This window comes from Apodemus sylvaticus, chromosome 10 (genome assembly GCF_947179515.1).
Source record: "Apodemus sylvaticus chromosome 10, mApoSyl1.1, whole genome shotgun sequence".
Taxonomy (NCBI): Eukaryota; Metazoa; Chordata; class Mammalia; order Rodentia; family Muridae; genus Apodemus; species Apodemus sylvaticus.
The window spans coordinates 64576583-64602456 of NC_067481.1; the positions used below are offsets into that span (position 1 = coordinate 64576583).

General features: G+C 46.5%; 2 protein-coding genes across 7 annotated transcripts in view; one reads left to right on the forward strand and one right to left on the reverse strand.

The window, feature by feature from the left end:
* Positions 1-335: 335 nt before the first annotated feature.
* Pld6 (phospholipase D family member 6) lies at positions 336-4292 on the forward strand. The gene is made up of 2 exons (XM_052197250.1): positions 336-854; positions 2793-4292. The coding sequence occupies exons 1-2, from the start codon at positions 434-436 to the stop codon at positions 3038-3040; spliced, it is 669 nt and encodes a 222-aa protein (XP_052053210.1). The 5' UTR covers positions 336-433; the 3' UTR covers positions 3041-4292.
* Positions 4293-12266: 7974 nt separating this feature from the next.
* The window catches only part of Mprip (myosin phosphatase Rho interacting protein), a 117621-nt gene continuing 104013 nt past the window's right edge, over positions 12267-25874 (reverse strand). For 4 of the 6 annotated variants that reach the window (XM_052197319.1, XM_052197321.1, XM_052197320.1 and 1 more), the window contains 8 exons: positions 23384-23531; positions 22326-22443; positions 21189-21348; positions 20034-20153; positions 18738-18824; positions 17949-18111; positions 16213-16298; positions 12267-12981 (listed from right to left, as the gene is read on the reverse strand). In XM_052197319.1, coding sequence (XP_052053279.1) covers positions 12910-12981; positions 16213-16298; positions 17949-18111; positions 18738-18824; positions 20034-20153; positions 21189-21348; positions 22326-22443; positions 23384-23531 — 954 coding nt within the window. In that variant the 3' untranslated portion in view covers positions 12267-12909. Of the gene's footprint in view, positions 12982-15710; positions 15777-16212; positions 16299-17948; positions 18112-18737; positions 18825-20033; positions 20154-21188; positions 21349-22325; positions 22444-23383; positions 23532-25874 lie in introns of all 6 variants that reach the window. The other 2 variants (XM_052197322.1, XM_052197317.1) reach the window with 1 other exon arrangement.

The following is a 25874-nucleotide window of genomic DNA, read 5'->3' on the forward strand; positions in this document are numbered from 1 at the left end:
AATCCATAAACAACATGGCAACTGAAAAAAATCCCAAAGCAAATCCCATTAAAATCAGGACAAGGCATCCCACTATCCCCATTTCTTTTCAATATAATGCTGAAACTCTAGCTAGAGCAGTGGCTGGGTAAGGGAAGGAAATTAAAGGGAGACACATAGGAAAAGAAGTCAAATGAAGGTACTCGTCTTTAATCCCAGCACTCAAGGCAGAGGCAGGCCGATCTCTGAGTCCAAGGCCAGCTTGATCTACTGCTGAGCGCGCATTCCCCCAAGAGCTTATGGCCAGTTTGGGCAGGGTGTGCTACAAGTAGTTTAGCTCCTGGCTGGGGGCGGGCCCCGCGAGGGGGCGTGGCACACCCGGGGTTGGGGGCGGGCTAGCACGTGTTGGGCGCGCAAGCGCTCGGTGCTACGGCTGACCATTGAGGTGGCGGCCATGGGGCGTTCGAGTTGGCGGTTGGTGTTCGCTGCTGGCGCGGGTCTCGCGCTGGCCCTAGAGGCACTGCCGTGGCTGATGCGTTGGCTGTTGGCTGGGCGGCGGCCACGGCGCGAGGTGCTCTTCTTCCCCTCACAGGTGACCTGCACGGAGGCTTTACTGCAGGCCCCAGGGCTGCCCCCCGGGCCCTCCTCGGGCTGCCCGTGCAGCCTCCCGCACAGCGAGAGTTCGCTGAGCCGCCTGCTGCGCGCGCTCTTGGCCGCCCGCTCCAGCCTGGAGCTCTGCCTCTTCGCCTTCTCCAGCCCGCAGCTGGGGCGTGCAGTGCAGCTGCTGCACCAGCGCGGGGTGCGCGTGCGGGTCATCACCGACTGCGACTACATGGCCCTCAACGGCTCTCAGATCGGCCTGCTGCGCAAGGCAGGTAAACCGCCGCGGGTGCACGCTGGCAGAGGGGCTGAGGACTTATTTGATGCCCCTGCTGACTTTGTCCAGGGCAGGAAGCGTTTTCGGGGAGAAGGTGGAGGCAGGCAGGCAGAGATGAGCCGGCCAAGGAGCCAAGGTTCATAGTCTGTTAGATTCCATGTCTGTGCTCCCCATGAGAGTAAGGTGTGTGAATGTTCCCTCCAGTTTCCAGGCTCTGGCCTTGACCTTAGAGACATGTTTAGACTCAATTACTGTGATTGTTCTAGGCTGAGATGGCTGACAGAAGTGAAGGCATGGAGAATAAAACTTAAAAGTCAGTTTGAACCCAGCCAACACTGAGAAGCCCTTAGCTGATGTGTGACCACAGGGGAGTAGGCATGACAATGTTGATTAGTGAGTTTTCCTAGGCTCTGATCACTGGAAAATGGACCCTACAGTGTGGTGAACACCTGCTTCTCAGCCATCACCTCTGGGCCCACAGGTATGTCTGGCCAGTCTGCAACTCTGCCCAGGCAACAGGTGTGATCTCTGTCCCGCTAAGCCTGCAGCCCATGTTTGTCTTCCTTTGAGTGGTCAGCACTGTAGGAACACAAACTGACTGCTAGATCCCTCCGTTAGCCAAGAGTCTGTCCCCAACCTCCATCCACGCAGCTGCCTAGCCCAATCATTGTGCCCACAGTGGCAGACAGGTTTGGGGAGCCCTTGGGAAATGCCTAGGCTTTGTAGTGCTCTTGAGGCGGTTTTTGCACACAGCCTGTCTTCCCACTTCCTGTGGATGGTGCAGCCTTTGGAGAGCGGAAGGAAGAGCACCACAGCACTGGCCTGCTGTGCATCACCCACGTGGGCGGAGCAGAAGCACCCTCTCAGTCTGACACTACTCCTCTGCCCCCTTACTGGCAGTCACAGAGTAATCTTCGACCAGGGTATCATTTTGGTGGTGGACAAGTAGGTATCAGGCATGGATGATGTCACTGTATTTAGATTTTGGAGAGTCATAAAACCTCAGATTTGGAAAGAATATGCCATCAAAGATGGGACTTCTACCGATGTTCTGGCCACAACTGGCTGAGTTCCAGATTGTTCCATCAAGTGCATTTGCCAATGTTTGGTACAATCAGGTATTTGTGGGGAACACCTAAATCAGAAGGGTCTGGAAGAGTGCACAAGGATCATGTAGTGAGTGAGTGGCTAGGAGAGCCCACGGAGGCATTGTAGCTGCTGGAGAGGCGTCAGATACAGCAAGCATGGAGTGTCCAAGTCAGGAACAAGCTGTCACCGTCTAACCAAAGCAAGAGGTCCTCCAGCCTCAGGTGAGCTGCAGAGTAGCGGCTGCTTCCAGGCTTTGCTGTGACAAGAGCTGGGTGGAGTGGGGCAGGCTGGGGTCACTTACCTAGTGTGTGGGACCTGGGTTTCACCCCAGCATCCCTGCCAAACAACTTAACCTCAAAAGGAAGAAGCCAAAGCTAGAACTTTGGTGAGGACAGCAGGCTTGGCTGTGGCACAGGTCTTTCCTTTCAGCTAGTGAGGCACCCTGGGAGGAAGGGATGATCCAAGCTAGCCAGCCAAAGCCAGTATGCACTCCTCTCCTGTCTAGGCTTCTGCCCTGCAGTTTATCCATTTCAGTGAGTGAGTGACAAGAAAGGCAAAGATATGTCAAACACCTGACTCTTTCGCCTGCAGGATTCTGAGGAAGTATTTAGACTTTAGGCTTAGTGGGGCTGGTGTGGGTTCCTCGAAGGTACGCTGTTCCCAGAAGAATATTTGGTATCCAGACCTTGCTTTCTGTGTGCTGACCTGGAGGACAGACTTGGATTTTCTCTATAATCTTAGGACCACCCTGGGACAGCCCCTGGGTGTCCTTATCTCTGACAGGACACTAGCAGGTGGGGATAGCTACACGTGGGTGCGTGAACTAAAGGCTTCCTTGGCTCCACAGGTATACAGGTACGGCATGACCAGGACCTCGGCTACATGCACCATAAGTTTGCCATTGTTGACAAGAAGGTGCTCATCACTGGCTCCCTCAATTGGACCACACAGGCCATCCAGAACAACCGTGAGAACGTTCTGATTATGGAGGACACCGAGTATGTGCGGCTGTTCCTGGAGGAGTTTGAGCGCATCTGGGAAGAATTTGACCCTACCAAGTACAGCTTTTTCCCCCAAAAGCAGCGAGGGCACTGACCTACTTCGGCTTGTTCAGTCTTCCAGCTTGTTCTGATGTTCCCTCCTGCTTTGCATGAGCCTTTCCTGGCTGGCTGGGGAGCAGCTGATAGTCTTCCTGTGCATGCATCCCCACCAGAGGTTAGGAAGGAGGGGACAGTGTTGGACGGTGCTGTAGGCCATCCTAGTAGTTGGCTAGATAGGCAGCATCCTCTTCTGGGCATCATTAGACGTGCCTCCTAGTATACTGACCTTCAGCAGCTGGCATCGTCTCCCTGCAGTGTCAGTCACTGGTGAGCACTGCCAGTTGGCCATGCCTGTACCTGTGCCAGGCTTTTCCACGCCCCTCCCATTTAGAGCAATGCTGTGGACTCAGGAGTGGCCTCACCTCTAGCACCTTTGGTGACTCCATGGACTCACTCATGACTTTTTGCTCAGTAGTGGATCAGAGGTTGATGTCAAAGGGAATATTGGAGCTATGCAGATTGCCCGGCTGCTGCATCCGCTCCAGTGGGCATTTACAGGAGTCGAGGAACTGCTTCTCACATGGATCTGTGACATGCTTCAAGTTATTTTATGTATTACTTTTTAATTTTCTATATTCTTTGTATATATTCCAAATGACTTCCCCTTTCCTGGTTTCTCCCTCCCCATAAATCCCATAAGCCCTCTTCCCTCAAGTTATTTTTTTTATATGCATGTGGTGAAGTGACATGACTACAGCTTTGTCATTGTTCATGCTTGTGGGCGTGACAAGCTCCACATGGCTCCCTAGTCTGTCTGAGTGGATGAAGTGGCCTTCAGTTAACAGCAGATGCCACACAATGCATGTTTTCTCACTTTAAAATTTTTTTCAGGGGAGAAGGTGAGGAGGGCCTCACTTGTGTAGCCCTGGCTGGCCTGGGCTCACTATGTGACCAGGCTGGTCTTCAGTTCAGAGCTCTGCCTGGGACAGGCATGCACCACCATGCCCAGCTGTTTTCGTACTCTGTAATGTTCCTTTTACTTAGTGTTAGACAAGTAAACTTGATGTTGATATTCCAAAAGATTTAACAGAAACTGTAAAGTATAATATACTCAGAATAAGTTATGTTGGATAAGTTCCTATCCTTTTGAAGCCTGTGGATTGTTTGTACTCTTAAGAGGAAGGAGAGAGAGAGAGAGAGAGAGAGAGAGAGAGAGAGAGAGAGAGAGAGTGTGTGTGTGTGTGTGTGTGTGTGTGTAAGATCACAAAGTGTCCCTTGAGTAACAGTGTCTTTGAGGACCCTTAACTTCTGGCATATTTCAATAAATATTTTCAAGTATGAACCTTAGCCTGCTACATTCAAATATTGTTACTCTCAGTAGTTTTGTTATCTACAGAAATGTGTCAAGACTTAAAAAAGTAACATCATTTCATATATCTATATATATCTATATATCTTTTTGTTGTTTGAGACCCTCTCACTGTGTAGACCAGGCTGGTCTCAAACTCATTGTGGTCCTAAGACTGACCTTATACTCCAGTCCTACACTTCATAAGCACTGGGGTGACAGTGTGTGCCATCATACCCCCCTTTTGAGAGCTCCGAGGGGCAAGTTCACGTGGACATCCATCCCGCTTGTCTCAGCACCATTAAGATGATTTCCCTTAACAAATGGTACTAAAACCTTTGTTGAAAATCAACTGACCATTAATTTTAATGGTTTATGTCTGGGCTGTGCATTGTCTCACCATGGTAATGCTAGCAGCTGTCTAGAAGAGTTCTTTTGAGAACTGGCAACACAAACTGTTTCTAACACATTCTTAGCCTCTTATATCTCTGTGTAAATTTTTTTTTTTTTTTTGATTTTTGGATTTGGTTTGAGACAGGGTTTCTCTGTATACCTGGCTGTCCTGGAACTCACTCTGTAGACCAGGCTGGCCTCAAACTCAGAAATCTACCTGCCTCTGCCTCCCAGAGTGCTGGGATTACAGGCGTGCGCCACCACTGCCCGGCTCCCTGTGTGAATCTTAAAATGACTATATCAATTCATCAATCATCACTGGCAAAAATTAAAAGGTGTCTAGGACTTTGATAGGTATTATGTTGAATCTGTAGATCAAGTGGGTTTATCATGAATTTTCTGTTCCTTGGGCATATATATCTGGCTTTATCTTTAATTTCTCGATCCTTGTAGGTTTTTTGTTGTTTACTCAAAAATTTATTGGGCAGCTAAAGAGATCCAAAGGCATGTAAACATAAGGAGATGAGGCATGCACACTCATAAAGAGCAGCTGTGTTCTTGAATCACCGTGAACGAGAAACGCCTTAGGAAGAGACTGCTTCTAGCCTGCGTGGCATGGCTGGCCCATCGGGAGAGGGGATTAGGATTAACATTGAAGCTGGAGATCTGGACTATCAACGCCATCCACCCGATGTGAAGTGCATCTTCCCCCTTTCCTCTCTTGCCATCTTTGGGTCTAATTTTCCAGTAGTGTCCTTAGCTGTTCAATACACTTATTCTATACTTATTTGCATTTTCTCTTTAAGTATTCTATAGTTAGGGCTTTGTTGGTGTTTTAAAGTTTTGCTTTGCTTTCCCTTTCTGTCTTTTGAAGGATTTTTGACCTTTTAATCTTGGTGTTGATGGTTCTAAATATTTTCCATCTGGTTTGATTTTTGTTCACTTGGCTGGAGTATCTAACAGCAGTGTTTGTAGTTTTGAGTATGATTTATTACTCATGTTACTGTAAATGGAATTATTTAATTTGTTCCAGTCTTCAGAACTACTGTGTGGAAATACAACTGAGCCTTGTATCCTAACTTGCTAAATTTAGTAGTGCTAATTGAATGAAAAAGTGGGAAGAACAAAAAAAGAGGACATGCCTAAAGTATGGAGGGGAAATGGCCTGTGGACTACCCAGGACCACTGGAGGGGAGCGAACTAGAGGAGTTTTGAACTAAGGCAGATGGTGGGCGGAGGCCTAAAGATCCTTGTAGCCAAAATGGCTGAGTCAAGTCGGAATCAGGCTTTAGGAAGCAAAGTGTGGAATCCAGCTCCGGGAAGGACAATTTTGGGGTAGGGGGCAGGGTGAGAAGAGCTGGGAGCAGCCCGGGTATTGAGGGATGCTGGGAGAGCTGGCCAGCCTCCGCTTTGATATCTTAATGTTTGTCCCGGGCTTCTGAGGCCTACATAACACTAACAGGCAAGCAGACCTCATTTAAAAGGAAGTTTTATTTGTTCCCTTTCAATCAGTGCCTTGTTCTCACTGAACACTTTAGCTAGATCCTTTGAACCATACTGAATGGAACGGTCAGTCTTTCATCACCGAGTGTGATAAGTGGGGTGGGAAGGGTGATTCTTTTCATGGTTTTTGATTTTTTTTGAACAATGTTTTGAAACAGTTTTAACCATAAGAGATTACTTACTACTGCTTGCCAACTAATTTTAAATTGCACTCACAGCTTTCAAGAAAATGTGCTAAAACACTCTGACCCCCTTCCTCCCTCCCTCTCCCCCCACCCCTATGTTCCAGGCTGGTCTTTTCCCTCCCCCACCTTTCTCCTAAAAAAGAAACTACAGATTTCTTTTAAAAGAAACTACAGATCATATCAGGTCAGTTCACTAAAACTTTTTTTGTGTCCATTTGTTTATATAGTTTTTTAATGGACAAAAAGCTATTGAAAAGTCCCTAAACCTCTGCATTAACATACTAAAAGTAGTATTTAGTCTTTTTACTAAAAGTATTTTGTCTTTTTATATCTTTTTGTTTTGCTGTTTTATAAACTACTTAAGTTGATTTCTAATTAGTAGAAACAATTTTTGTATTTCCAGTCAGTACACGTACTTTTATTATAAGGTCTGTGACAATATTGAAAAACACAGTTATTATCTCACCTTTTGGGAGGCTATGGGGACAGACAGGGTTTTGCTCTGTAACCCAGGCCTCCGACTGAATCCTCTCATCTCTGCCTCTCGTGGGCTGGAATCACCAGGTTGGCAGCCATTATGTCTGGCCTAGTTTATTATTCTAAACTTAATGTACAAAAAATGAAATAGAACCATCAAGGATATACCACAGGTAGAGAGCACTGTTTTGGGTTGTCTATTTTAGGTCATGATGCTTTGAAACAAAACAAAAAAATGAGACAGAATTAAATCACAATTAAATCCATGAAGGATAGGCCAGATATAGTGGTGCACACTAGTTCTCAATGAACTAAAGAAGATGAGGCCAGTCTGAGTGACAAAGTCAGAGAGCATGTTGTAGTGGTTGTGCCTAGCATGCCTGAGACCCTGGGCTCCAGCTCCAGCATCATAAAATCAAAATACAAGAGGGCTACAATGAAGAGTTATAGTATCTTGATTAGTGAAGGAATCCCCATCAGAATTTTTTGCTATTCTTTTAACTAACCCCTGAAGTTTCTATACCAAGTCAAAAGTATCATAGACTTTAGACAAAATATTATGGCTTATATGTGAAAATGTAAAATCTCTTTTAATGTGAAATGTAATGTAAATATCCTGAAAACAACTCAGAGGAATATTGTAAAGAGAGCAGCAGGTTATATCCAGCCCATTCTAGTCTTTAGTGCATTTCCAGCTCAGGACTTTAGGTTCTGCTCTTTGACTGGCAGAGTCAGCACCCGTATGCATGCAGAGGGCAATGCAAAAATAGTTTATTATGATACAGTTCATGTAAAACCAAGCAGTATTTACACAATAAAAATGGTTAGCTACAGCCAAGGACTCTAGCTTGTCACACAATGGAATAAATATTTCTACAAATTAACATTTCAATTGTAGTGAACCTGACCATAAACTTTGTAGGAAATGCCTTACACTGAACCATAAAATCTTGAGGAGTTGGGGGACACTTTATCTGTAGGAAGCCACACCCTGTGCATAAACAGAGCCTAAACTGGCTCTGAGAAGCTATGCTTGGAGCCTCTCTGGCTCAGTGAGGCTTCATTTTCTTCTACATGTAATTTTTAGTCTGGTAACCGGATTGACTGTATTTTGTTCTGACAAAATACCTAACAAGCCTGTTTCTGGGAAGATGTAAGAGGCCCTGCCAGGTGCTCTGTTCACAAACACGCACCCCACTTCCAGTCAAGCAGCAGTAATGGAAGGTCACCTAGAGTTCTGATTGTCAAGGAGCCACTTGTGACCGGGGTTCTTACTATTCTACACAGCAATCCTACAGAAAGCCACATCGGTTAGTAACCACAGAACTGGTTTTGGATCCTGGCATTAAAGCATTAATACCAAAGGTAAATCTTAAAATGATTTAAAATCCATTTATATCAAAGTTTGTGATAGAAACAAAATATAATAGTGAATTTAGTGTTCTTTACAATCTATTCCTTGCTAAAATAAAGTTAGATGCATGGTCTGAGTTCTAAAGGAGAGATGAGCCAATGGCATGTCAACTGTGGCAAGCTGGAGTGGGCGGTGCTGGCTAGGATTCTTAACAATGGTACCTCTTTATGGCAAATGCTGGCAATGGAATCCTGCCCCACAATGGAAGCTGTTCAGGCTGCCCCGTGACCCATGAAACTGGAGAGGCCCGTCCTTCAGTTTTGGAGTGTCTCGTTTTTTAACTCTCCACTGTCCTTACCAGTACAGAAATCAGCCATGGAGCTACCCGGAGTCTCATGCTATATATACAATCAGGCAGCTAGAGATATGGGAAGCTGGGCTGCTCTGAACACAAGCCCAGCCAAGCCTTGCAGTTGTCAGAGCTAGGTACTTGGACCTGAAGCAGCCCATGCTCCCAGCTAGTTTCTCTAACAAAAACACCCTGAGAAATCTTAGGGCAGGGTGCCGAAAGTCCCTCTTAGTACTGGTTTCCCTTGAGTGGCTCCATGCAAGTCTCACAGAATACTTTAAACAAGAATCAGGGCTTGCCATTAGTGTGGGTAAGGCTATCTTCAGAATCTATTGAGTAACCAAAACTTTAAAAGGCATTGCTTACTAACAGTTGTGTTGTTTTGACAGGGTTTTACTGTGTAACCCTGGTTCTTTTAGAACTCTGTAGGCCAGGCTCGACTTTACCTTAGCCTGCTTCTGCCTCCAAGTGCTACTTACACGTGTGAGTTACCACGCTTAGCTAACTAATGGTCTTGATGTTTTAGGGGTTTACACTGAATGCTACCTTTACATACCTTCAAAAGGGATACCCAAAGATATTTTATAAACTCACAACCTTTGCACAAAATCCCTGCACCATGTCTTAGAAATATTTAACATTACTTGCTCTGATATACAGGAAAGGCTGATCAAGTGAAATGGAAAGGCTGTATGAGTCCCCACACTGATAGTCTCTAGTAGTTTACAGCTCACCCTCCTGCATTGCAGGTGCAGGACAGTCAGCAGAGAGGTAATTACTGTCCCTCCACCAGCAGAGTCTGGGGTTTGGGTGTTACTATGCATCTCGGGGCTGTTTGTACCTGTAGCTGACAGCAGACTTTGGTGTGCAGCTTGCATTGGGTACTGACATGGAGTATGGCATGAGTGGGAAGGCTGCTTAGGGCCTCTGAGTGCTTAGCTAGCCTGTCTTTGAGGGCCAGGGCATAGTTGGAGGTCAGGAGAAAGACCACTTTGGTGTGTGGGACAGGCCTGCAGGATCTAAGCTGATGCCCAGGTCACACAAAACAGTGTGCTATCTAGCTACTTCCCTCAGCACCAGCTTGGTGTCAGCAGTGAGGAGTGTGCTTAGTTCTCTGCAGTTCCAGGATAAAGAGTCAGCGCACCATCTCCCCTGGTAGAGAAGTTAACAGTAGTACATATTCCATCAGATCTTTCACACTTGTTGTTTCCTAGTCAAATCTTTCAGGCTCCTTTTGGACAAATGTCCCAAAGATCACAAGTGTGCTGCTCTCTGTAGTGCTGTAGTTGAGCCCCAAATCTATCTATCTATCTATCTATCTATCTATCTATCTATCTATCTATCTATCTATCCATCTTCTTAGCCCACCCGTGTTTTGAGACAGTCTTGCTATGCAGTCCAGACTGACCTGGTATTGTGGAGCCTCGAGTGGTAGGAGTACAGACATAAATCACTGCGCCCAGTTCAGTGTTCTGCTGGATCCAATGGAGGTCAACTCTGACCTTGGCTTTTACTCAGTGAATCCACACATTCTTACCTCTGGGGAGTCCCTACTTCATGGGATTCTGGTCTCCTGGCCTTGTAGCCACAACCATACTGGAAAAGGTGCAGCCAGTAGCCCTGTGTGACAAATGTGCTCTTTGCTCTGGTGCTAGGCACCACACGTGCAAGATGTAATTTAAATATATGTTTATACTCGCTGTCAAATGAAGTCAGGTATGTTCCCTGTAATGGCAGTTTGCTTATAGATGGCTGGTAGACCACAAATGTGTATTTATAGGGAAATAAAATTCTGCTCCTACCATGAAGTAGGGAAAGAAAGCATGGCACTGACTGACTGGACTGGGAACAGCCTGTGACTTCATGATCTATACTACCCATCCTCAGCCAAGCATCCTCCTCTATGTATGCCTGGACCACCTCCACTTGCACATTCGATGCCTCCTCTCTGAATACATCAGCTTCAGCTTCTTTCCAGGGAATGGGAAGCCTATAGAGAGGTCAGGCAAAAGTGAACCTGGCTCAGGGAGTGAGGGAAAGAACTGGACAGAGGACATGTAGCAGTCCAAAGCAAACTGTTGCAGTGGCCATCAGGGACTCAGGAAGGCTAGCTCTTGTTTGGTTCACTTTTGCCAGAGGCCAGAAGTCACCAAGAAACTCAAGATGCACCCTGATCCACGTGTTACGGCTCAGACTGGCTTGGACAGTGGGAGATGATCCAGGAATCTCTGCCCTGTACCAGTTCAGCATTTGGCCAACATACCAGATACCTGTTGTGGATAGCCCTGGGCTTGTATTTTGATGCTAATTCCATTCCTTGGAGGGGCTGCAGATGAGAAGTTGCCTTGTGAATCTTCTCCCCACCGTTCAAATGAAGGCTTGAGCCAATGATTGGGCAGGAGGAAGGGGGAGGAGCTGAGACTCTGGGGGAGGAGAAAAGGATGGAAAGGGGAGGAGCTACGAGGGAGGCAACAGATGGTGAAACCAAGCTCTGGAGCAGTGTGCGCTGTATTACAGCAAAAATGAGCCTGCAGCAGGAGCCCTGAGTGATAAGATAGGTGCAGTGTGCCTTGCTTCTGACACCCAAGTACTTGGTATTTTTAACAAAATTGATATCCTAGGCTTCTAAGGTGAAGAGCAAATGACCAAATGTCCTTTTGAATGGCAGGCTTGTCATCTTCAGCAGGCTCCTTGTAGCATCCCAGGAAGCACAAGGCAGGAAGATAATTGCAATGGGACCAGAGGGTCCCAAGGGCAGCAGGATAGCTGCAAAGAAATTATATCAGAGAGAACAGGAGAATTCAAAACAGAAGGACAGTTCCTGAAGGCCAGCTCACTCTGAGGTCAAAGCTCAGTTCGAACAGCAGCTCATTTTAACAGAACTGACTTGTCCATAATGCTGAAAATATAAATGGTCACTGAGCATGTGCCAGAGTGGGACTTAAAAACTTGTGAAAAGGGGAGGCCCAGCGCTTGTTTGCTGGTCAGCGGCACACTTTGGTATGTCACAAATCCGTTATCTTGAAGTTTCCACCTGCCTGTCTATTAGGCCAGCTAGACATTGTGGATGGCTGTGAACATTAACTCATGTAGAACCATTAGGGGACTCATGAATTGAATTTGTATACTCAGAGACCATCCGACCCACTTAACACTAACGAGCCAAGACATGGATCTAGTTTCGAGGTCACTGACCCTCCCATCTAACATGGGGGCTCTTGTGTCCTGCATCTTACAGTATGAATGTTTTCTTATGAGAATAGAGAAAAATGGTTTTGTTTTTGAAAGGAAATACTGTAGAATGCTTTGGGTAGTTAGAAGGGTCCTGCTCAGCTAGCTAGAAAAGCAAAGTTAGCACAGGCTCCCTGTTAATGGCTCCATGAGAAGCAGGTAATCAAGGGAACCTTCCAGAGCCCAGACAAATCAGTGTCCTGAGCACGGCTGCTGTTTTCACCAATCCTGACAGTCTACACACACTGCCTTCTCACCTTTCCCCAGTTTCTTTTCAGACAGATTAAAACCCAGCAATGTTCCCTCTAGATGACCTTGAGAACGGTCCAACATACTTGACAAGTCTGAAGCTTCAGGCTGCAAGTCACTCTTCCTGGCCACCAGAAGACCAGGATTAGCACAGCAAGGGAGGCACGAGCGGAGGAAGGAATGAGAGGGGTCGGGACTTTTGTGCAAGATTTAATAAAAAACCAAAATAGGAATGGTTGCTTTCAACATTTTCCAGGTTGTGAAAGATTTGCCAGGATTATCTGGGTATGGTTCTAAGCTGCATTAGTGGGCCAAATACAAAATGCTGTCCTCCTCCCACATCAAAAGGAAGTGGGCCAGGCTGGACACTCTCCTAGGCCCTTCAGAAACCAGGCCAGCTAGAACATTCGGTGGCTCTGCTCTGACCAGCAAGGGTGGTGCTCTGCTGTGTGCGGCAGAGCAGAGCCACTGGCAGGCCCCCACGTGTGCACTCTGAGGCAGGGCTAGCTTATTAACAGGCTGCTGTGCCTTAATACTGACAGTGAGTGTGCTGGGAGCACAAGGGGGCTGCTCAGGGATCAGAGGGGAAACCTCCCCACTCTACTGCTTGCGCGTGACTAATCTGAGAATACCATGGGAAAAAAGCTGTGATAAAGACAACAGGAAGTTGGAATTAACAGGGAGGGAATGGAGCAAACACCCCACAGCAGTCTCTCATGCGTCCATACCCACAGTTAATGACAGCAACAATGAGAAAGCACAGATGCAGATGAAAGACAGCCGCTTGGCTGTGCTGCCACCAGCTGGGAAGGATGTGTCGGTGCAATGGATGCAGCTAGTCTGTCTTCAAGTCCCTGGATTCAAAGAGCTTCAAGCGCTCCTGCACCGTCAGGCCTTCCTTCAGACTCTGGTGGAGACAAAGGAGGAAGAAGCAGCTAAGTGCTGGTGCAGCAGTGACAGCAGGCTTCAGTAGTAGGTGCAGGTGAGGGATCCTGAGATTAGTGGGCATGCGAGGGCAGAAGGCCCTGAGAAAATCCCTTGAGAAGTAGTGTTACTGGAGTTTGCTTTCTCCTGTAGAAATTTACGGGTAAGAAAGGGGGGGAAAATAATAAAGAGAAACAAGGCCACGTGTCACTGCTCGACTCTAGTTTAGGGCTGGTTGTTGCTGGTTTTCAGACAAAACCACGGAACACTTGGGTGGAGAACTGGAAACCTGGGCACCTATCATTCTTCCTATATATGGAGTATGCATATTCATTCCTCTGTCTTCAGGAACTTATCGCCTTAAGGCAAAGGGCATCCCTGATAGACTACCAGATATAGCTATCAACACATAATATATATGTCACACACACACACACACACACACACACACACACACACACACACACACACACACACACACTGGGACTTTACTCCTGTGATCTTGGTATTATTTCTTAAGGTAAAGGACATTTTACTAACTGGGGAACAGAATATTTACCACATCTCCCTTAACTATCTTTCCTCTTCCCCAAAGCTTTCATATTTTGGAAGAAAAAAGACAACTCCAGTTCTTAGATAACTGGCAATCAATGTGTTTTTAGTATGCCCAGGTCAGCATTGATTCTTGTTGGCAATCAACCTTGGTGTCAGGCTCAGCCTCGCCATAAATGCAGGTTATACTAGGAAAGGGGCAGTCAGTGTACTTCTCGAGGTTGAGGCCCAGCTTCCTGCAGGGTATGAAGAAGGAACTGGGCTGTGGTTGGTGTCCTTACCACCAGATCCCTGTGATAAGGCTGTCCTGAGACTCTTTTGGACAGAATGTGCTCTGGGACTGGGTTCCATGTGCCGGAGGAAAAACCTCATGTGACAGAAGCAGAATCTGAATGTCCACAGTGGCCCTACATGGCAACTGACACCCAGAGGTGTGAGCCTACTCACTATACTCACTGCCATTCTCAGGACAGAGCATTCAAGACCCACTGTCCCTTACACCCTGAAAGTGTCATTTCTCTGAGGTTCCTGACCTCAGATGCAGCCAGTTACCTTCAGGGCTCAGCATCCCACACCCATCCCATGACAGCACTGAGGAGAATCCTCTTTGCTCTGGATCTCAAAAGAGGCCATGCTGCTGCTATGCAAGCTGACCAAGGCAGGACCCAATCATGACACAGCACAGTTTTCAGTCTCCCTCTCTTAACAGGGCTTGTGGGAAGCGCCAAATGCACAAGCCAGCACATGTGCAGTGCCATCTTGGACCCCACTTTGTGCATGTGTGTGCAGAGGTTGAATACAAAGCACAACAATGGAACTAAGTCCTCATGCAAATTGTGACAAATAGCTCTAGGTCTCGGCTCTGCCCTCCTGCCTCCTCTAAGGGTCAGGTGCCCTCTGGAAACCAATGGCCTTTCCCACCTACCATAGCTCTAGTGGCTCCATGAGCAGAGCTGCCCTAGCATTCTGTGACTAGTGACCCTGCTCTCAAGGCTGTCTCAAGGGATCTCGCTAGCACTGAGGCTCTTTGTTCCTAGCATTACCACCACTCAGCCCCTTGTTACTGAGCCCTGTGTTCAGTATCCCCACAAGTTCACATGTAGGTGGCACACCTTACTACACAACTTCCTAATGGTGCCCATCCCTGGATGTCCTTTCTTACTCTGACCCAAAAGCCCCACTTGTTCATAGTGACCACTGTGCTTTCTGAGGGCTTCTGGGCAAGAGCTGAGCTTAAACTTAGGTTGGAGAAAGCAGTCTCCAATATGCTTAGACCACATTTGCATATAAGTCAGCTTGGAACTAGAGAACACAGCAGACCATTTAAAAAGCCAGTGTTAAATCCTTAGGCTTTCTCAATACTCTTCCCTAAGGCAGCCTTGTCTACTGTGAGCTCAAGCTGATTGCCCTTGCTGGCTTCTGTCTTGCTGGATGGTAGGGAGGCTCATGTATAGTAGAAACTGGCATGCTTGGGTACTTACTGCCAGTGGGAACAACCAGGCCAGAGTCCTTGAGCTGTTATCACTGCATAAAGAAGGTCAACATATACACCTGGGGCACAGCATTCCTGGCACTGACCTCAACATGGGTAACTCTGCTACCTTCTATGGGAGAGACAGAGTTTTGTATTGCATAAAAAACAAAAGCAGGTCATGTTCAGCCCTGTGTGTATACTTGCCAGGCCCTTAGGAACAAAATAATTTCTCAGACTCTACTCATGCAGTATTGATCAGTTCCATACAGAGCAGCACAACTGGGATCTGTTTTATCTGCAGGGATCTCCCCAACACAGCCTTGTTACCAACTGAAAGGCTGAGGCCTTTCATGAGAGCAAAGTACTTGCCAGACTCAGTAAGTATCGGCTATCTCCCTGCAATTTGTTTCCAAGAGAGGAGACAGGAGCTCAGGGTTGTGCAAGTCCCCCAGTATGCATGCTGGCTTGTGCCCACCCATCAAGCTGAGGTGGCCCTGGGTAGGCTCAGCTCTGTGAAGAGGTTAGAGTGCCAACTTCCAGGAAAGTTATTGAGATCTCACGTAGACTGTGTGTGTGTTTGTTGGGGAAGGATGAATGAAGATAATTACAGAGGTGTGCTATGGAGGTGTGAGCAGTGCATGCAGAGCCGCCTGTGCGGGTAGTGGGCAGAGTGAGAAGTGGTTTACCTATACGACAGGGGACTTGGAAGCGGGCGCGACTCAGTTATCCCATGAGACCTGCTCAATTACGGACTGTCAGAGGAAAGAGCAAAAAATAAGACACACACACAATCAGTTCTAAATGCAGCATGCTGGCCAGGCCCTTTCCGCCCATCCTCCCAGACACAGCCATCTGAGAGCACACTGGGGGCCATCAACTTCATTTCTCCAAGGTTGGCAGTGTCAGTGTGATGACAGGATGTGCAGCGAACAACGTACGGTGGAGCCAAGAGGTCAGATTTACTCCACCTTCTGTGAGGCTCAAGATTCGTGTGAGACACGAATCTCTTCATGTCTTGCTTCTTGAAGCCCTGGCCCCGAGATGGTACTGATGACATGGAACATGGACGGTGAAGCCACTAGAGCCATTCAAACATTGTGACTACATGGCTGGGCTAGTGCCTGCACTAGGCTTCATCTCTTCAGTATCATCTAGCCCCACCTCATCTGTAAGCTGGACTTCACTCACCTTGGACCTGATGTTTCTGAGTTGCCGGGTAACACAGGATCTGTCTTTCTTCAGGAAGTCAGGATTGCTTTTAGATTTCATTATGTCTGAAGGACCAAAAAGACTCATTACTTTTGCTTTCTACAATCTTCTGAACCAAACACAATGTATGGGAAGTTCTGAGTTCACTAGTATAGTGCACCCAGACATTTCCTAAATCCAGTAACCAACCCACAATATACTCTTCTTGGATACAACCGAGCACCAGAGCACTGGGTTCCCACTGGGGTTTAAGTCACAACTCCTGAATCACACAATACTGTTAACAAAAGATAGGATCTCCCACTACGGAGATCTTGACTTCTGGGCATACCAACTGGCCTCATTATCTCTAGCTTATTTCTGACATAGGACTGGTATCAAACAGAATCAGACCAAATTCTTTTCATGATCCATCCACCCCATCAAGAAAACAGTTCTGACAATGTCTTAAATACAGATGACAAAGTTGCACACTGGGTCATATCACAAAGTATGTCATGGGCATGGGGCTTTCATTCTTGTTTACTAAAATTTCACAAAATTCTCTTTACATCAACATAAAAACACCTCCCCGTCTTCCTAAGAACTACACAGCTTCCAACAGTCAGTTTGCACTGTTAAGTGGATTGTGTGTGGACTGCTGTCCATGGATGAAGCTTAACACTCTGCAATGTGTGGCACTTGTCTACAGATGCAGTACCCTGTCCATACTCTTCAGAGGTTAGTTATCATGGAGGATAAAAGCACACACACTTCCCCATTCTAGCTCTGTTTCCCTCTAATGCCTCAGCTTCTTGGTTTCCAGTGACCATGTTGATCACTCTTTCACAATGAGATAGATTTTAAATTGTGCTGTTGTCAGTAGCCTTCCAGAGAAGTGGGTATCTGTACCCATAAGCAACACAGAAGACTGTTCCAGCAGGCATGTCTGAATGCTGTCATGGATACTGTTCCTGAACTTGCTGAAGGAATGTTGAGTTATAGGGATATTAGGGGGATTTGGACAGATTTTCAGTCTGTGAGGCTTTTATAAAGGAAGGGACATGATGAAGGTAAGATGAAATAATGAATTATCAGAAAATGTCTAACAGGCCACGGCTCTGCAGCCTCTTTCCCAGCTGTTCTGCACAGTACCTGGATAGTTTCATGAATTCTTCTTTTTTTAAAAAAAGATTTATTTATTTATTTATTTCATGTATGTGAGTACACTGTCGCTATCTTCAGACACACCAGAAGAGGGCATTGGATCCCATTACAGATGGTTGTGAGCCACCATGTGGTTCCTGGGAATTGAACTCAGGACCTCTAGAAGAGCAGTCTGTACTCTTAACCACTGAGCCATCTCTCCAGCCTGTGCTTGGATCTTTTCAACCAGCACAAAAAGAGGTCAGTTTTATTGTTCTTGAGCAGACTGTAGGTTCCTTCTGTTCTGCTTGCCTGTGGCCCTCAAAGATTTTATGGCAAAACATTTAGCTCAAGGAACTAGCAAGAACTCCCCCTACCTGCTTAAATTTTTCAGAAAGCAGACTGTGTGACCCCTTGTTTATATGGAACAGGCTCCACGTAAAGGGGCTGCAGGATATGGGAGGAGCGGTTCCTCTGGGGAGCCTGTGCATGTGGGGTCCCCTCAAGGAGATTTGAGATGGTTCAAGATGGGTTTTTTGGTTGGATTCAAGTGCCAAAATATCTTCACGAGGAGCATGCAGATTGCTCACCGTATCCTGACACAGTAGTGCCTTCAGGAGATTTCTCGCCCAGTGCCTCTGTGGCTGCTTTCAGCTGCTCCTTCAGCCTGCTGATGTCGCAGTCAGCCTTGGCCTTTGCAATGCTGAGCTCTGTGTAGATGTCTTTGTATTTGTCACTAGCATACTTCTTATCCTGGAAAGTAAAGGGACAAATGAGTGGCAGCTGTAGACAGGGCGCCAGACTTACTTGGAACTCTGGTTGGGACTAATGTCCTAGGAGAACTAATTGTGGCTTGGAAATGGCCTTGTACCCTCCCTCTCTGAGGCAAAGACTGAACACTAAAGAAAACATGCAGTGAGCAGATGACTACATGGGGCAGCTCAGACAGCCTGACTGCCCAGCAGTTCCTGTGGAAGTCAGCCAGGGAATGTCTCTAGGTTTCAGATTTGCTAAGTGACCTGATCACATTAAGGATTCCATCATTACTTTCTGACTCCAGGAATCCCTTTGAGATGGATCCAACTAGACCACCTGAATGGCAGACCAAGCATCACTTCACCCACATAGCATTTTATGTGTTACTGTACCTATCCAAAGGCATGGTAAACACAGGAACCACCACTACCACCTGACTCGGCCAGGGAGGCTTCCTTGTTCACATCTGAGGCATATGCTTAGAGGCTGGTGTTTTAAGAGAAACTGACTTTAAGACGGCGATATTGTAGAGTGTCCTGCCATGCAAAACCAAGCCCAGCAGAACCTGGCCAGACGCGTCAGCTTTCACCCTTTTGTCCTGCCTCCAAACACTTGGCCCTTACCCGCAGGGCTGTCTGGAGTTCGTCCTTGAGGGAGCTGATCTCCTGTTTCAGGTATTGAATTTCTGACTCTTTGACCCGCAACAAGACCTATAAGGAGAGGGAAAATGAGGACTGACTCTCAGGAACCAGGTATCCTATAGTCTACATACAGAGGATGGTTGGCAGCAGCAGTTTCATACATTGAGGAGAAGAGAGCCAACCCTTACTGATACCCAACAGAACATACGACTTAAATACTGCTAAGTGCTTCTACAGAAATGAAAAGGGGAAAATACCGTTAGCCTTGCCAGTCCTGAGAACTTGGGGCCAGAGGCATGAGGACTACATTGAGTTCCCACTACTGACTTGCTTGCTCCCAGAGATGTAGCTGTCAAGGGCTAGACACATTGTTCCTATAGGAACTTCTGCTAACCCTACCACCCAGCTCCTCCTCCTGCTTGCTTGTCAGTGTGGTACAGTCTGAGTTGTCTGTAAAGGAAAATCTTAACCTAACTGGGGTCTTCTTGAGGAGGCCCTACACTGGTGGTTCTTAACTTTCCTAATGCTGCAACCCTTTAAAACAGTTCCTCATGTTGTGATGGCCCCCAACCATAAGATTATTTTGTTGCTACTTCAAAACTGTAATTTTGCTGTTATGAACTATAATATAAATATCTAATAGGCTGGATATCTGATACATGCCCACATGTTGATAACCACAGCCCTACACACATTAGAGTCTTTCCTTTCTCCTTCTTTCAACAGTATTTTTTGTTTTGTCCTTTTCTTTCTAGAGTGCTCTGGAATCCTCTTGCTTCAGCTTCCTAAGTAGTTGGGATTACATGCCACTGAATAATGAGCTGTTCTGATTGAAAACAAACATCCTGTACTCTGAGAAGTTACGTCATGATATATAATCTGAGAACAGCAGGATTCCTATAGCCCTGGAATAGGTACTTTATGAGACTTTTTGTGGGCAGGTAAGGGGAAGGGTGGGACTGAAGATCCTCATGGCATCAGCATCTAGAGGGGCCCCTGCTCCTGCCTGTAGACCTTAGGGTACCTGTTGGCTAACTGGTATTCCAATGACTTTGGGCCTTCCCACAGCTTTCACACATATTAGCTTGAAGCTTTTTTTGTGGTTGTTGTAGAGCTAGAGATGAACCCAGAGTTTTGCACGTTAAACAGGAGTTCTACTATTAAACTATACCCTTCTGGTCTTTTCTTAAAATCTGGTTCCTCAATGATAAAGAGATAAAGAGCTCTTGTGTGACTCAGGAGCTCCTGAATAAGGCAGTGTCTTGCTTCTTACAGTACCTCTAACTCATAGGCATCCTTGCCCTGTGTGAGAGGCAACCCAGTGGACTCCCCGCCACCGTCTCCAGTCAGTAGTGTCCGCAACCGTGTAATTTCCGCAGCCAGGCGGTTATTCAGCTCCTGTGGGACAATAGCACAATACAACAGTGACCACCCCACACACAGTTGCATAAGACACTGAGGAGCCCATTTCTCATCAGCAGTGTGCAGAGGCCTAAGAATGGAGGCCCAAGTCTTGTGCATGGTCAGTGCTATGTTTAAGGCTGTTACCATATAAAAACTGATCATATGGGCTATGTGAGGATTTATAACCTGTCAGAAACTGGTTCCAGGTCCTATATTAGGCACCAAAGTCTGTGGATGTTCAAGTCCCATTACAAATAGCACACAATATCTGCATACATCCTCCCATATACAGTAGATTGTCTCTAGAATATGTTTAATACCCAATGCCAGCCACGTAATTCCTAAGTACTTAGTTGTAATGTATTATTTATGGAGTAGTGATAAGAAAATAGTAGATGACCAGTGCCAACTATTTCTTTCCTCTCCTGAACATTTTCTATGTATGGTCAGTTGAATTTAGAACTGATTCAGAACTTATAACAGCAAAGGCCAATTGTGTCTCTAGAGCTAAGATTCCATGGACCTTAAAATTAAAATCATTCTGCTGTGGGCAGCGTTATCTTTTCCCACTTGAGATTCTGAAGTCTATTCTATTTCTGTCCCTCCAATTTCTCAGGCCTTCTTGCTGACTGAGAAATGCTCTTCTTCAAGCCAATGCAGTGGCTCAGGGACTCCCAAGCAGTTACAGCCACAGTGCAGCGTGGTTTGAGAAGCCAGAAAGGGCAAGCATGGCAGAGCTTGAGGCTGGCAAAAATAGGGTGTTGAACTCAGTCATAACCACTCATCTGGGATTCTAGTGAACTCCAACTTTCTAAGGAGTACTAAATTCTAAGAGCATGACTTATAGAAACAAATGTGAGAGAGTGAGCACAGAGACCCCAACTTTGAGATAGACTTGAGATGCTCCAACTAGAGGACCAGAGAAATTCAAAGAACTCACCAGATTATTAAGCCTCAGGAAGGGCAGCAGTGGTAGTACCATGGCTAGCAGGCTCTATGAAGGTGGGGCTTAGTTTCTTTTGGTCTTACCTGGTTGTGGGCGTTGAGCTCCTGGTTCTCACGCTGGCATTGCCGCAGGGCCTGCCGCTCGGCCTCCAGTGCCTGGGCTAGGTGTGCATTCTCCAGGCACTTCTGGGAGTACTGCTCTGAAAGGACCTCCAGCTCCCGCTGCACTGACTGCAGCTCCTCCCTGCAGAGAGGGAATGCTCAGCACTGACCCCTCTGTAGGACTGGGACAGCTAGACATTGATAGTATGTCTGCTGACAGAATGTCAGGTACACTTTGCAGAAATGACTCTGTCTTTCCTGGGCTATCCATAGCTGGCACACTGGTGATGCAACTGGGAGGCAGAACCAGTGTGACAGCAGAGGTGGAAAGCACCCACTTGGGCAGTGTATCATTTCAAAGCACAGACACTCAGCACCACAGGAAACCAGTCCTGGAGCTACTGTTTTCAGCACTCCATATCCAGAAGGGCCATCTCCAGTGGGGTGGAGTAGGGGAGAAGGACCTTCTAGATGAGCCTCCAGTCCAGGAAGCATGGCCACTGGACTTCCTGAATTGGTGCTTTAAGCCCCAGAACATTCCAGAGACCCCAGCAAAATCAATGGATACTTCTGGTACTAACCCAAGGGTCCCTAGCAATGTGACTCCTACCGAGGAAATATTCGCAAGGTGTTTCCATGCTGCTGTTGGTCTATCTATGTAAGTCAGTTTATGAGATTTCTAGAATACTGTGGCCACTTTCAACACAAACTGCTGTGGTATTCCAGGCATAAAACAGCTAGACCCTAGCTCCTTTTAAGGTGCTGATATAGTAGCAGTGGCTCAAACAAATTGGGGATGGTGTCTGCAGTCAACTCTAATTATTGCAAGGTACTTTGTTTTGTTTTAGAACAGGGTCGCCATATATAGCCCAGGCTGGATACAGATTTGTGGCAATCTTCCAGCCTCAGGCTACTATGTGCTGGGATGACAAATATCATCATACCTAGGTAAGTTATGATTTAAAATGTCATTTGTTTCTCTGTATCTCAGGGCTCAGTCTTAATTTAAGCCACAGGAAAGCAAGGTAGTGTGGGCTGTCCTTGGAACCAAGGTCTCCTCACCTCCCCAAGAGCAACCTTAAAGCCTCTCCCTCAGGGCTCTCGGGGTTGGTGACTCACAGGTACTGTCGCCGCAGGGCTTCTATGTCTGAGTTGACGCTGCTGATCTGAGACCGCTGGCTCTTCTCCAACTCTCGCTCCATCTCCTCTCGGTGAGCGTTCTTCATGGCTTCAATGGCTGCAGGGAGAACACAACTAACCTTCAGCACCAAAGAGGGCTGCAAGTGGCAGTGTCTCCACTCTGTTATCTCTCCGCAAGGCCAAGGGGAGGCTAGTGTGATGCCTGTCCCCTGTTGACGCTGACTCCAGCAGCAGTAGGACTCCAAAGCAGGCTGGTCTATCCTAGACCAGCTCTCTGGGATAGATAAAGGCTGAGAGAATTAAAAAACTAATTCTCCTAGGAAGGGCTTTAGGTATGTTATATTTGCTATCAGAAAAACTCTACAATGATCAGATAAATATCAATGTTCTATTCATGCATGAGTTTACAAAATAAGAATGAGAGCTGCTTTACTCTTTTCCCTGCTGCTAAAATAAGCCACTGTACTGTTATTAATCATGTGGAGAAACTGCACCATGAATGGGTGAGACACACTTGCTGGGGCTGTGCTAGATAGAGTACATTCATGCTCTGTCGAAGAGTACTCCGAGGGAGGGACACCTATTGGGGACCAGCTCTGCAGTGTCACAAACGGGGGGTGGGTGGGCACTGGCTTTCAGTTTGGAGGCTCTCATTAGACTTCTCAAGCTAGTCCTTGACTCATTTTGAATCTTCAAATACCTCTCTTCAAAATGAAGCTTAAAGCTATGGCTGACACTGCTTTGGTCCAGTACCATGCATGAAGCCATGTTCAATCTCCAGCGATATATAAGTAGGTGGGGTGGTACATGTCTGTTATCTGTTACTCCAGCTCAGGGGAAGTGAATGGACGGGAGTGGGTTCAAGGCTATCCTCATCTACATAGGGAGTTTAAGGGTGGCCTAGGCTAGAGATGCTGCCCACCGCCACCTACTAAGAGGAAAGTTAAATCTTAGGGAAAATATTAAAGTCAGTCCTCTTCTGAACTACAGGTGCAGCTCAAGACGTGAGAAGCCTGTGCTTGTGGACTTAGCCCCACCTGATATGGTGGCAGCTGTCTCCTCAGCCAGGAGGCGGTCTTTTTCCTCCCGCAGCTTCTCTAGTTCCCGCTGGTGTTGCCTCTGTAGATCTTCAATCTTCTTCTGATGTGTCTCCTCCATGGCGGCAAAGCCTCGCTCACATGTAGCCTGTGGAATGGAAGAGGGCTTATTGGTTTTTTTTTTGCCTCCAAGTGGCTGTCCTGTGTAATAAATAAGGTAGCCACTTGCTTGGTCCAGGAAATGCTAATAATGTCTCAAAATGTGGCTGGTGATTCAAGCATCAGGTACCAAGGCTAGGTATAGCTTTGTCCTGGGACTGTGTAGCATCACAACCAGGTGGTACATATATTGGTTGGAGTAGCAGATACACTGTGACAAACGTGCTAGGTGGAGAGTGAAGATCATCCTCTGTGGGCTGGGGTAGACACGGCTTATTTCTGGGAGCTGAAGTGTCTCAGCTGTTTAGTAAACCTCAAGGATGTCTTCACAGGAGTCAGAGCAGAACCAGCATCTTTCCTTCCAGCCTGTGCCTTCTTCCTTCTCTTTTGAAGGAGAGCAGAGGCTACCCACTGAGAACCTTACTACCTTCCAAGCACAATAGATGAGTCCTAGGAGGACCCATTCCCCATTCCTCACAGGCATGGAGCCCCCAGGTCTGACCTGTCAGGGCTGCCCTCCCGAACCAAGCATTAGGGCATGCCCTGTTCCATCTGCAGCTACTCTTGACTGTGGGTCATTCAGCATAAGCTTGTGATAGACACTTCTGGGCAAAACAAGCTTTCTCATGATTTAAAACAAAAACAAAAACAAAAACAAAAACAAAACAAAACAAAACAAAAAAACTGAAGGAATGTGGCTCTACCTCTATGTTCCTACCCCATCATTTTGCTAATGGATTCAATGAAGAACAGCAAGCATCCAATCACCAGGCTTTGACATTTTTTTTACTGAGCCTCACTGTCCCAGAGGGGCGTTTCCCAGAGCCTCTATTCAGCAACTTTAACTTCCTGCTTCCATTCTGGGGCTGAGTGTAGTGTGTGTGCAGTACCAGTTGCCTTCTCTACACAGTCTGTTCACTGTGCCTGCAGTGTAAATGGGACTGAGCACAGATTGTTTATTGTGCAAGTTTCTGCTTGTCACAGTCTATTAGTACTGAGGATATTTTAAATTTTGGCCTATTTCAGATTTTGAGGTTCATATAATGGATGCCTGTCTTATAGGAAGTCTCTTCCAATTTATTTTGATTTGAGCATCTTGGAATACATGCAGATAGGTTCCAAAATTCCTCTAATAGATACTAATATATCTTTAACAGGTTGCTTCATTGTTAAATGTATTACATTTGAAAACTGTTACTCTATAAACCAATTTAAAAATTTTGAGTGTGCTGGACAGTGGTGGTGCATGCTTTTAATCTTAGCATTCGGGAGACAGAGGCAGTTAATTCAAGGTCAGCCTGGTCTACAGAGTGAATTTCAGGAAATCCAGGGCTACCCAGAGAAACCATTTTGAAAAAACTAAAAAACCAACCAACCAACCAACCCCCCAAAAACCAAACAGCAGCAGCAACAACAAAAAACAACCATCCAAAAAGCAATCAAACAAACAACAAAAAGTTGAGTGTGTATTTGTGTGTGTATATGTCCCTGGAAGCCGTGGTGATGGCTGATGCTGAACGCTCATCTGCCTTCATCACTTCCCCTCATAGAGTTATCACCTGGACCCAGAGCTTGCTGACTTAGTTAGCTATCTGTCTTGGGAATTCTTTGTTGCCATCCACCTCATGCTAGAATTATAAGAGGCTACATCATACCACACCTACCCAGCATTTACACTCAGTGTTGAGGATTCAAACTCCTGTCCTCATGCTTGCTGCTAAGTACTTTAAATGCTGAGCCATCTCTCCAGCTCCAAATTTTATTTTTTAAATTATCCCTAGAATCAAAACAGGTTCTTTAGTAACTAGGATGTGGACTCATGGTATTTGTTGTGAAGCAATGGCAACAGCCCAGGCTTTTTGATCTGGGCAGAAATCCAGAGAAAAACTGTTCCCTGCTCAGCTCTCGAGACAGTCTGCTGTGTAGCTGTGCCACAAGCCCCACCGAGGCCCTCAAGTTCTTGGGCACATACATACATACATGTCAAGCCTGGTGCTTCCTCTTAACCTGTACCTTTTGTTTTTAAGGTGTTCTCCCACTAGGTAACCTTGAGCCCTTCATAATTATTCTGACGTCCTGCTAACTGACTATGAAGTTGCCAGGCTGTTGAGGTTCCTGCAGCTGCAAAGAGCAGATGATGGTGGCCCAGGCTCCCCACAGGATCACTGAATACACAATTTGCTATTTTCTCACAATGCTTAATGGTTTTTAAAGGTCTAGACAGAAGTCAGGAAAAGAATGCTGAGAACCAGTGCCTCAAGCATCATCAGCCTCTCCTATGTCAGAGAAAGGGAGAGAGGAGAAGCTCCAGCCTGAATGTCCCATTGCTTCC